This window comes from Coregonus clupeaformis, chromosome 24, assembly GCF_020615455.1.
Source record: "Coregonus clupeaformis isolate EN_2021a chromosome 24, ASM2061545v1, whole genome shotgun sequence".
NCBI classification, from domain to species: Eukaryota; Metazoa; Chordata; class Actinopteri; order Salmoniformes; family Salmonidae; genus Coregonus; species Coregonus clupeaformis.
The window spans coordinates 49,115,489-49,128,719 of NC_059215.1; the positions used below are offsets into that span (position 1 = coordinate 49,115,489).

At 43.3% G+C, this 13,231-nt stretch overlaps 1 protein-coding gene across 1 annotated transcript in view; it reads right to left on the minus strand.

Moving 5' to 3' along the window:
• slc16a4 (solute carrier family 16 member 4) overlaps positions 1 to 13,231 on the minus strand; it is a 91,561-nt gene that overhangs the window by 28,508 nt on the left and 49,822 nt on the right. Inside the window, exons 3-7 of the mRNA XM_045206899.1 lie at positions 4,861 to 5,002; positions 4,366 to 4,498; positions 3,898 to 4,041; positions 3,475 to 3,636; positions 2,507 to 3,154 (exon numbers count right to left, since the gene is read on the minus strand). Of these exons, the coding sequence (XP_045062834.1) occupies positions 2,507 to 3,154; positions 3,475 to 3,636; positions 3,898 to 4,041; positions 4,366 to 4,498; positions 4,861 to 5,002 (1,229 nt within the window). The remainder of the gene's footprint in view (positions 1 to 2,506; positions 3,155 to 3,474; positions 3,637 to 3,897; positions 4,042 to 4,365; positions 4,499 to 4,860; positions 5,003 to 13,231) is intronic.

Genomic DNA, 13,231 nt, shown 5'->3' on the forward strand with positions numbered 1-13,231 from the left:
TCTGGGGTCCAGATGGAGACAGAGACTCCATACCCACTGTTGGCTTTGTCTGGCCGGCATTAACTAACTCTACTGCAACCCAGCACGTTTACATTAATACAAGCACCACTCCCATCCTACCACCTACCATCCTACCACCTACCATCCTACCACCTACCATCCTACCACTCCCATCCTACCACTCCTGTCCTACCACCTACCATCCTGCCATCCTACCACTCCCATCCTACCACCTACCATCCTACCACTCCCATCCTACCACTCCTGTCCTACCACCTACCATCCTACCACCTACCATCCTACCACTCCCATCCTACCACTCCCATCCTACCACTCCTGTCCTACCACTCCCGTCCTACCATCCTACCATCCTACCATCCTATCACTCCCATCCTACCACTCCCGTCCTACCACCTACCATCCTACCACCTACCATCCTACCACCCTACCACCTACCATCCTACCACCTACCATCCTACCACCTCCCATCCTACCACTCCCATCCTACCACTCCCATCCCCTAATCTCAGAACCCAGAACCAAAGCATGTGCACTAAGGTAGCTAGCTACTCAATTTGACCGTCTGTCACAACACACTACACATCTCGTATCATTACATTCCTTCCATGACTACACACAGAGCAAAGGACTGTGGCAACAGACATATATTTGGCAGAACTGGTTACCGACCTCCATAACTCTGTAACACATTCACCACTCCACTAAAGACACACATTCTGCATCCCAAATGGCACCCTTGTCATGACTTCCTCCGAGGCTGCCTCCCCTCCTTGTTCGGGCAGGCTTCGGCGTTCGTCGTCACCGGCGCCCCAATTATCATCATCACATTTGTCTTGTCTTGTCAATCACACACACCTGGTTCTAATCCCCTCATTAGTCTGTGTATAAGTGTTCCCTCTGCCCCCCTTGTCCTTCTGGGTGATTGTTTGTATGTGAGAGTAGTGTAGCTCGGTGGAGCTACTCGTACCATTTTGTTGCCAGGGTAGATATTTCCCCTGTGCCTATGTATTGTATGGAGATACCGTTACAGTGTATTGCCAGGGTAGATAGTTTCCCCTGTGCCTGTTTCGTTTGTCGCTATTCCAGCGTATTTTGTGTAAAGAAGGAATAAACTCTGTATTCGGTGATTACCCTCCTGCGCCTGACTCCTTCCATCACACTCATCACAACCCTATTAGGGGTTGTGCACTGTATAGGGAATAGGGTGCCATTTGGCGGCAGGTAGCTTAGTGGTTAAGAGCGTTGTGCCGGTAACCGAAAGGTCGCTGGTTCTAATCCCCGAGCCGACTAGGTGAAAAATCTGTCGATGTGCCCTTGAGCAAGGCACTTAACCCTAATTGCTCCTGTAAGTCGCTCTGGATAAGAGCGTCTGCTAAATTACCAATTATTTATTTGGGACTCATCCACACAGTGTATGCCAATGGGAGGACAACAACTGTATATAATTTGCTAATGCACAGCAAAGATCCATATCACCTACTAACGTGGCACTGGAACAGTGTGCAATTCGATAATTCACGAAGCACGTTTCACCACCCGGTTTTAAACTACAGTATGCATGCGTGTACAAGCAGGCGGGGTGTCTGGCCGAGAGAAATGTTAATACTGGGGGTGTGCCCTAAATGGTACACTGTTCCCTATTTAGTGCACTACTTTTTTTCACCAGGGTTTGCATTTAGGGAATAGGGTGCCATTTGGGACGCATGCCCTGGTTTTCATACGGAGTGGCCTCAGCCTCATCAATGGGAATACTACTGAGCTGAACCCGACGGCTCGGGCCACTGGGCCAAAGTTCAGGTTTTATATAAGGCCATGCGTTACGTTACGTAAGACTACTGCAGGAGTCTGAGCTGCTACAGTACTCACACATAATTCATACCCTAGCTAAGACTAGCTGACGACTTCTTTCATCACTTCTAAAACTAAATCTGTCCTACCAACAGCACTGCAAAGAAAAGTCAGTTGTCTGAAGACAAGACATTTTAAGCTACAGTAGGTTACATTCAAAGAAGAATAGTCGAAGCCCCCTGCACGTGATTCTATTACTACACTCGTTGAAAAAAAAAAAAAGGGGCTATCTAGAACCTAAAAGGGTTCTTCGACTGTCCCCCTAGGAGAAGTCTTTGAATAACCCTTTTTGGTTCCAAGTAGAACCCTTTTGGTTCCAGTTTAGAACCCTTTACACAGAGGGTTCTACATGGAACCCAAAATAGTTCTACCTGGAAACAAAAAGGGTTCTCCTAAAGGGAAAACCAAACCTTTCTTCTAAGTGTGTAGCTTTCCAGACTGATTGTCAATTGATTGCTTGATGGTATTCATTTGGATTTATAGATTTTTTTTAGACAAATTAGCGTCTGGTTCAAATAAAATACAATATTCCTGTCTCATCTACTAAAACTCAGCACCTATGTGAGACTCTCAAAACAAAGTGGTACACGAGATTCTGCCTGTTGGTTGATTTATGATTTGACCAGGTGAGACTCACCTGCCACAGAGATGATGAAGGAAGCGTCCATGGCGTCGATGCCCAGGTTCCTGGCCCGGGCAGACAGGTGGAAATAGGGGATGAAGTATGCTAGCTGGCTGAACACCAGGGACCAGGTGTAGATGCAGAAAAAGGGGTTCTTCAACAGGGAGAAGTCCAGGACTCTGTTCTTGTTCACGGCCGGTGGGATGGGGTTGTCCACGGTGGTGGTGCCGTTCGGCGATGAGAACCCAACCACGGCGGAACCGTTTATGCTAATGGTACCGTTCTGTTCCACAGGACTGGAGGTGCTTGTGAGTGGCATGGTGGGGGACGCCTCCTTAACGTTCCCGTTCACCTGCCTGTTCTGGTGGCTGTGGTTGCTCTGTCCCAGCCCAGGGGTCGTGGCCTTCTCTGGGGTCGTGGTGTCCCAGTGGAGGGGTGGAGGAGCGGAAGAGGAAGGGTCTGATTTGGCGATGCCATTGGTTAACGCCGTGGATCCATTCTGAGGTCGGTCCTTTTCCTTCTCTGGACCTATCAGAGGGCTTTTTTGGATGGATGAAGATGAGGTTGAGGACGGGGGTGGTGCAGGCTTCACGTGGATGGGTCTTAGTAGCATCCCAGAGGCCACCAGGTTCAACATCAAGCCTCCCAGGATCAGCAGAGCTCCTGTGGGAGGAGCATAGAAGTGTTTCAGGCTCTTTACAGCATCAATCTAGAATAGCATTTCGATACAGTAGACATGGTCCTCTGTAGCTCAGCTGGTAGAGCACGGCGCTCGTAACGCCAGGGTAGTGGGTTCGATCCCAGGGACCACCCATACGTAAAAATTTATGCGCACATGACTGTAAGTCGCTTTGGATAAAAGCGTCTGCTAAATGGCATATTATGTAACAGACACAGAGATATGCATAATTTTCACATAATTAAATGATGAATCATTAAATACTTCCCACACCCCAACAGACGTAGTGTGTATGTGTGTGTACCTTGCCATGCGTACTGCTCCAGCAGAAGCTGAGTGAAGGGGGCGAGGGCGAAGGTCAAGCCCATCCCAGACCGTCCGATGGAGTATGCCGTCGCTAACCTCTTACGGAAATATGTTGCCGTGACAACTGAGGTGGCTTGGTACAGGAGCGCAAATCCAAGGCCTGAGAGGGGATAGATGACATATTTATGATCATATACTTATGATTCAGATGTCTTCATTAAAAACATGTGATTTGTCACCAAATTACAAATGCTAGACAAAAAAACAACAACTAAGTTCTAGTATATCAAATACCTAAAGACAAATACTTTCAAGTAAACTATTAAGTATTTGGACCCAGGGCTACTCTGCTTTGTAGCACGGATAGCACTTTAACCTTTAACCTCTTTTAACTGTTTGAGCTTTTAACTTGTTAACTTACCTACAATCAGCCCCATGCTGATATAGAGGAATACCACGCTGGTGGCAAAGATACTCATGAGGAAGCCAACACTGACCAGCACAGCCCCAGCTATAGAGGTCACTCTGTTACCCAGCTTCGCACACGCTACAGAGGCCAGGGGACCTACACAGGAACAAACAGACAAACTTGAAAATGTGTTCCATAATTTGTTCATCCATCCATCCATCCGTCCACTAAGCTCTTAGCCAGAAAGACTAGGCGTCAGATGTTGTCAGTGGTTAAGGCGATGCAACACAAGAGCCAGACCCCAGACCCAGAGGGACGAGTGATGCGGTCAGACTTTGGTTTCATGTGAACTCTGACCTTGAGCGAGACACACACACACACACACACACACACAAACAAATCTGACTTCCCCACAAACACACACGTGCACACACACATACAGTAGAATTCTGAATGTTTTCCTGTCATGTGAACTCTGACCTCCAGAGAGCCGCAGGCTAGACATGATGGAGCCGATCCAGCTGATACTCTCTGCTGACCCTCCGAACTCATCCTGGAACGCCACGAAGAAGATCCCAAAGCTCTTTAGGGTCCCCATCACCAGCACGTTCACCTGGAGGCACAGACAGACGGAGGGAGGGATGCAGACAGGCAGACAGGCAGGCACAAACACACACACACACACAAACCAACATGTGAGCACATGGTCTGCCACACCACAACCATGCACGGTTGGGGTCAATTCCTTTTAAATTCCAGTCAATTCAGGAAGTACACTACAATTCCAATTCCAATTCACTTCAATGCTGGAATTGGAATTTGGTTTACTTTCCAAATTGACATGGAATTGACCCCAACCCTGTGTAATTGTATAACATATCAACAATTATTTCAAGAAATGCTAGAAACATGTCCAATAGATAAACATTTCGTAAACCTCCAAAAACCCAAAGAGGAGGAAAGAAGAAGCCGTACCAGGAAGCAGTGAAGTACAATCATCCAGCCCCAGCCACCATCCGGAGGGTCCTCATATTGGATCTCCTTCTCTTCCTCCTCCTTAGTCTTCATACAGGCGTTATTCCTCCTGAACAGGTTAAGCTTGGCAGCCTTGGGCTCGCTGCAAACAAACCACAACAATGCAACACTTTCAAAGTGAACCGTAACATTGCAACACTTTCAAAGTAAACCATAACAATGCAACACTTTTAAAGTAAACCGTAACATTGCAACACTTTCAAAGTAAACCATAACATTGCAACACTTTCAAAGTAAACCGTAACATTGCAACACTTTCATGAGTAAACCATAACAATGCAACACTTTCAAAGTAAACCGTAACATTGCAACACTTTCAAAGTAAACCGTTACATTGCAACACTTTCAAAGTAAACCTTAACAATGCAACACTTTCCAAGTAAACCTTAAAATTGCAACACTTTCAAAGTAAACCATAACATTGCAACACTTTCAAAAAGTAAACCATAACATTGCAACACTTTCAAAGTAAACCGTAACAATACAACACTTTCAAAGTAAACCATTACAATGCAACACTTTCTTCTTTTTATTTTGTCATTTTTACCCCTTTTTTCTCCCCAATTTCATGATTACTGTAAGTCGCTCTGGATAAGAGCGTCTGCTAAATGACTAAAATGTAAATGTAAATGAAACACTGTTCAATTGATTACCGAAGTCAGCCTGCAGGCATCCGGTCTGACACAAGGAGTCGCTAGAGCGTGATGAGCCAAGTAAAGCGCCCCCAGCCAAACCCTCCCCTAACCCGGACGACGCTGGGCCAATTGTGCACCACCCTATGGGACTCCCGGTCACGGCCGGTTGTGACACAGCCTGGGATCCAACCCCAGGCTGTAGTGACGCCGCAACACTGCGATGCAGTGCCTTAGACCAACATTGCAACACTTTCAAAGTAAACCGTAACAATGCAACACTTTAAAAGAACTGTAAACCATCACATCTATATGCTTACCCACAAAGCATTCTGATCATAATCATAACAATAAATCTCAGCTAAACGCTTGATGAGAAGGTGAGAAAAAATTTCTGTATGAAATTATATAATGTACTGTTTACTGTACTGGTATATATTGTATACGAAAGACGTGCTTTGTTTTACTGTGTTACAAAGTGCCTCTTCATTTCAATTGAATTAGTCCTATTTTAAATGTATGATCAGTACAACACTCTAAAAGTAGTGGCTCACCTTGCAGTCATTTTACCTCACCACTACTGACACCATTGAAACACTGCAATGTCTTCATATGTTAAAGAATAGTTATAAAGTAATCAACCGTGGCTACTTATTCATTTATTTTGCCCCGGTTGGTAATTGGTTCAGTGATGGATAAAGAACAGGCTACTAACTCCAATTGGTTAGTGCAGACAGAGTCACTGGGCGGAGTATTTCAGAGGTGTTAACAAATAAACAGTCAATGTTCTGAGTATCTCAGGTGTGTTAAAGGGTAGGGAGCAAGAGTTTTTACTCACCAAAGTAACAACACAGTGTGTTCAAAAACTTAGTAACTTAGTTGTAGTCACGATCTGGTTACCTATAACTACAAACATAGTTATGTCTTTGGGTTATTACACATTTCTTATGTTATTTCCGGATATCTTCTAAACTACCCACAATGCACTATTTCTCAACTTCATATGGAGAATCTACTCTGTGTTACCGAGTTTGTATGCTAGCTCAATCTGGCTAACGTTAGCCACAAGCCATGCTAGCATGTAATTACATTCCAGACCAAGTGTTGGCGGTGGTGAGCTACAATCCACCAATCATGAGGAAGTGTGATGTAAACAAGGAACAGATGGGGCGCATGTGGCCAGGCAGCATCCTCATGCTCTTCACAGTCTTTGTGGCTGTGTTATCTAGTGGGAACCAGTTAGCACGGCAGGCTCTGGTGCATTGTTGCCGTGGGCTCTTATTGTGTAGAACCTTGTCTGTTCTCCTTTTAGTTTTGTCAACTTTTCGGCATGTTCTCTGTGAAGTACGCTACGGGAGTAACTTTTTCCACCTTGGCTTAGTGCTACCGTGCTAGCTGACTGACATCTGGAATCTACACTATATATACAAAAGTATGTGGACACCACTTCAAATTAGTGGATTTGGCTATTTCAGCCAGACCCGTTGCTGACAGGTGTATAAAATCAAGCACACAGCCATGCAATCTCCATAGACAAACATTGGCAGTAAAATGGCCTTACTGAAGAGCTCAGTGACTTTCAACGTGGCACCGTCACAGGATGCCACCTTTCCAACAAGTCAGATCGTCACATTTCTTGCCTACTAGAGCTGCCCCGGTCAACTGCAAGTGCTGTTATTGTGAAGCGGAAATGTCTAGGAGCAACAACGGCTCAGCCGCAAAGTGGTAGGCTACACAAGCTCACAGAACGGGACCACTGTGTGCTGAAGCGCGTAGCGCATAAAAATAATATGTCCTCAGTTGCAACACTCATTACCGAGTTCCAAACTGCCTCTGGAAGCAACGTCGTCACAAGAACTGTTCGTCGGGAGCTTCATGAAATGGGTTTCCATGGCCGAGTAGCTGCACACAAGCCTAAGATCACTATGCGCAAGCCAAGCATCGGCTGGAGTGGTGTAAAGCTCACCACCATTGGACTCTGGAGCAGTGGAAACGCATTCTCTGGAGTGATGAATCACGCTTCACCATCTTGCAGTCTGACGGACAAATCTGGGTTTGGCGGATGCCAGGAGAACGCTACATGCCCGAATGCATAGCGCCAACTGTAAAGTTTGGTGGAGGAGGAGCAATGGTCTGGGGCTGTTTTTTCATGGTTCGGGCTAGGCCCCTTAGTTCCAGAGAAGGGAAATCTTAACGCTACAGCATACAATGACATTCTAGACGATTCTGTGCTTCCAAATTTGTGGCAACAGTTTGGGGAAGGCCATTTCCTGTTTCTAGCTAGCTGGCTAAATAACTAACATTAGCTGGCTAGCTTGCTGGCTAAGATAACTGCATATAGCTAACATACTTTTATAACTGGTTAGATGCCGTTATGCATTTCCAAAACGTTGGTTTACTTTAATGTTGCTGTAAGCTAGGTGTTGATAGCAACTGGCTGACTCATGTAGTGCTAAGGTAACGTTAGCAGGGTGGTAGGGCTAACGTTGGCAGGCCAGTTGGCTAGCAACCTTGCAAGTTGATTTGTAACAATACATTCGTAACGTTTTTTGCTTGGAAGTTGGCAGAAAATGTAATTGAAATGATTTGGTTTATTTCAGTTGGCGTTTACATTATTGGGACTAGGTTGTCTGGCCTCCATATTAAGTCACACCCCGTAAAAAGCATTTTCCGGCATCACTTAGCATTCTGATCGGTTTAACTTTGCATTGGGATTTTGATCTGTATACTACACTGAAAAAAATTATAAAACGCAACATGCAACTATTTCAAAGGTTTTACTGAATTACAGATCATATAAGGAAATCAGTTAATTCAAATAAATTCATTAGGCCCTAATCTATGGATTTCACACGACTGGGAATACAGATATGCATCTGTTGGTCACAGATAACTTAATAAATAAAAGGGTAGGGGCGTGGATCAGAAAACCAGTCAGTATCTGGTGTGACCACCATTTGCCTCATGCAGCGCGACATCTCCTTCGCATAGAGTTGGTCAGGCTGTTGATTGTGGCCTATGGAATGTTGTCCCACTCTTCAATGGCTGTGTGAAGTTGCTGGATATTGGCAGGAACCGGAACACGCTGTCGTACACGTCGATCCAGAGCATCCCAAACATGCTCAATGGGTGACATGTCTGGTGAGTATGCAGGCCATGGAAGAACTGGGACATTTTTAGCTTCCATGAATTGTGTACATATCCTTGCGACATGGGGCAGTGCATTACCATGCTGAAACATGAGGTGATGGCGGCGGATGAATGGCACGACAATGGGCCTCAGGATCTCGTCACGGTATCTCTGTGCATTCAAATTGCTATCGATAAAATGCAATTGTGTTCGTTGTCCGTAGCTGATGCCTGCCCATACCACTACCCCATCGCCAACATGGGGCACTCTGTTCACAACATTGACATCAGCAAACCGCTCGCCCACACAATGCCATATTATCTTGGCAAAGGAGAAATTCTCACTAACAGGGATGTAAACAAATTTGTGCACAACATTTTATTCCAGCTCATGAAACATGGGACCAACACTTTACATGTTGCGTTTATATTTTTGTTCAGTGTAAAAACGCCTTCACATGGAAACAGACTTGGAAGGTACTGTTTCCAGGCCGACTACATTGCAGATGTTGCATTAGATCAACCAACGGTTGCGTGCCACGTCATTGACTGCGCTAGTCGTGTTACCTGGTATATTAAACATCAGCTTGAACGTGGCCCAACGTTTTTGTGTTGGTGAAACTCTGTAGATTAAGCCAAAAAACATGTGAAGAAAAAACGCAATTTCCAAGAATACTGCCAGCCCATCCTAGTTCCCAGCAACTGCATTGACTGGTATCTACGCGTTCTTATTTTCTTCAGAAACATCTCTGTTATCCATTGCCTGCAGATCCTGTGTCACCAGTAAACTGTTATATCTATTAAGTGCTGAGTCCGCAGTCTTCAAGTAAAATACATATCCTCTCAAACAACCACCAACACGTTGCAACACATTCCATACTTCATTGATTGCTGACACAGTCCTGGACTAAGGACAGAGGTCAAAGTATCTGGGCTACAGAGGGTCATTCAAATTAGTACCCTGATAGGTATTGGGTGCTGACTGACTGGGGTGCAAAATTGCGGTAACTTTTCCCAATATTCCCAGGTTTTCCAGAAATCCCAGTTGGAAGAGTCCTGGAATCACAAGGGAATATACAGGAACGGCAGAATCCTCTGGCCAGGTATACTGGGATTTTTTTTTTGCACCCCTATAACTGACCACAATTCCTCTGTTGTCCTCGGATGATACTTTGCATCATGCAACCCTGATATATATTCCACAAAGGTAGATGAATGGACAGCCACACTTACAAGGCCCTAAATGACAATAGCATCTAAATGCATTGAATGGTATTGCAGGGTAAATATTGTGCTAAAGACCAATGGTTTATCTCAGGGGTATTCAAATCTTACCCTACGAGTTCCGGAGCCTGCTGGTTTTCTGTTTTACCTGATAATGAATTTGCACCCACCTGGTGTCCCAGGTCTAAATCAGTCCCTGATTAGAGGGGAACAATGAAAAAATGCAGTGGAACTGGTTTCGAGGTCCAGAGTTGAGTTTGAGGGGATTATCTGTTTATCTGTGAGGAAAATCAGTGAGAGTTGGACGTGAGTCAGAGTGGAAAGGTGCACGACCTCTGTCTATCTATTGTAGTTGACAGTGTACTGATGTGTATAGTGTATATAGTGTACTGATGTGTATAGTATATATAGTGTACTGATGTATATGGTGTACTAATGTGTATAGTGTATATAGTGTACTGATGTGTGTAGAGTATATAGTGTACTCATGTGTACAGTGTACTGATGTGTATAGTGTATATAGTGTACTGATGTATATGGTGTACTAATGTGTATAGTTTATATAGTGTACTGATGTGTATATTGTATATAGTGTACTGATGTGTATAGTGTACAGATGTGTATAGTGTGCATAGTGTACTGATGTATATAGTGTACTTATGTATATAGTGTACAGATGTGTATAGTGTATATAGTGTACTGATGTGTATATTGTATATAGTGTACTGATGTGTGTAGTGTACTAATGTGTATAGTGTATATAGTGTACTGATGTGTATAGTGTATATAGTGTACTTATGTATATAGTGTACAGATGTGTATATTGTATATAGTGTACTGATGTGTGTAGTGTACTAATGTGTATAGTGTATATAGTGTACTGATGTGTATAGTGTATATAGTGTACTTATGTATATAGTGTACAGATGTGTATAGTGTGCATAGTGTACTGATGTGTATAGTGTATATAGTGTACTTATGTATATAGTGTACAGATGTGTATAGTGTATATAGTGTACTGATGTGTATATTGTATATAGTGTACTGATGTGTATAGTGTATAGTGTATATAGTGTACTGATGTGTATAGTGTACTTATGTATATAGTGTACATATGTGTATAGTGTGCATAGTGTACTGATGTGTATAGTGTATATAGTGTACTTATGTATATAGTGTACTGATGTGTATAGTGTATATAGTGTACTGATGTGTATATTGTATATAGTGTACTGATGTGTATAGTGTACAGATGTGTATAGTGTGCATAGTGTACTGATGTATATAGTGTACTTATGTATATAGTGTACAGATGTGTATAGTGTATATAGTGTACTGATGTGTATATTGTATATAGTGTACTGATGTGTGTAGTGTACTAATGTGTATAGTGTATATAGTGTACTTATGTATATAGTGTACAGATGTGTATATTGTATATAGTGTACTGATGTGTGTAGTGTACTAATGTGTATAGTGTATATAGTGTACTGATGTGTATAGTGTATATAGTGTACTTATGTATATAGTGTACAGATGTGTATAGTGTGCATAGTGTACTGATGTGTATAGTGTATATAGTGTACTTATGTATATAGTGTACAGATGTGTATAGTGTATATAGTGTACTGATGTGTATATTGTATATAGTGTACTGATGTGTATAGTGTATAGTGTATATAGTGTACTGATGTGTATAGTGTACTTATGTATATAGTGTACATATGTGTATAGTGTGCATAGTGTACTGATGTGTATAGTGTATATAGTGTACTTATGTATATAGTGTACTGATGTGTATAGTGTATATAGTGTACTGATGTGTATATTGTATATAGTGTACTGATGTGTATAGTGTACTGATGTCTATAGTGTATATAGTGTACTTATGTATATAGTGTAAAGATGTGTATAGTGTGCATAGTGTAATTATGTATATGGTGTACTAATGTGTATAGTGTATATAGTGTACAGATGTGTATAGTGTACTGATGTGTAGAGTGTACTGATGTGTATAGTGTATATAGTGTACTTATGTATATAGTGTACAGATGTGTATAGTGTGCATAGTGTACAGATGTGTACAGTGTATATAGTATACAGATGTGTATAGTGTATATAGTGTACTGATGTTTACAGTGCCCTGGGAAAGTTTTCAGACCCCTTGACTTTTTCCACATTTTGTTACGTTACAGCCTTATTCTTTAAAATGGATTCAATAAATACAAATCCTCAGCAATCTACACACAATACCCCATAATGACAAAGCGAAAACAGGTTTTTAGAAATTCCTGCAAAGTTAAAAAATATAAAAAACGGAAATACCTTATTTACATAAGTATTCAGACCCTTTGCTATGAGACAAGTAATTGAGGTCAGGTGCATCCTGTTTCCATTGATCATCCTGATTGATCAACTTGATTGGAATCCACCTGTGCTAAATTCAATGAATTGGACATGATTTGGAAAGGCACACACCCGTCTATATAAGGTCCCACAGTTGACAGTGCATGTCAGAGCAAAAACCAAGCCATGAGGTCGAAGGAATTGTCCGTAGAGCTCAGAGACAGGATTGTGTAGAGGCACAGATCTGGGGAAGGGTACCAAAACATTTCTGCAGCATTGAAGGTCCCCAAGAACACAGTGGACTCCATCATTCTTAAATTGAAGAAGTTTGGAACCACCAAGAATCTTCCTAGAGCTGGCCGCCCGGCCAAACTGAGCAATCGGGCGAGAAGGGCCTTGATCAGGGAGGTGACCAAGAACCCGATGGTCACTCTGACATAGCTCTAGAGTTCCTCTGTGGAGATGGGAGAACCTTCCAGAAGGACAACATCTCTGCAGCACTCCACCAATCAGGCCTTTATGGTAGAGCGGCCAGACTGAAGCCACTCCTCAGTAAAAGGCACATGACAGCCTGCTTGGAGTTTACCAAAAGGCACCTAAAGATTCTCAGACCATGAGAAACAAGGCTCTCTCGTCTGATGAAAGCAAGATTGAACTCTTTGGCCTGAATGCCAAGTGTCATGTTTGGAGGAAACCTGGCACCATCCCTACGGTGAAGCATGGTGGTGGCAGCATCATGCTGTGGGGATGTTTTTTCAGTGGCAGGGACTTGGAGACTAGTCAGGATCGAGGGAAAGATGAACGGAGCAAAATACAGACAGATCCTTGATGAAAACCTGCTCCAGAGCGCTCAGGACCTCAGACTGGGGCGAAGGTTCACCTTCCAACAGAACAACGACCCTAAGCACACAGCCAAGACAATGCAGGAGTGGCTTCGGGACAAGTCTCTGAATGTCCTTGAGTTGCCCAGCCAGAGCCGG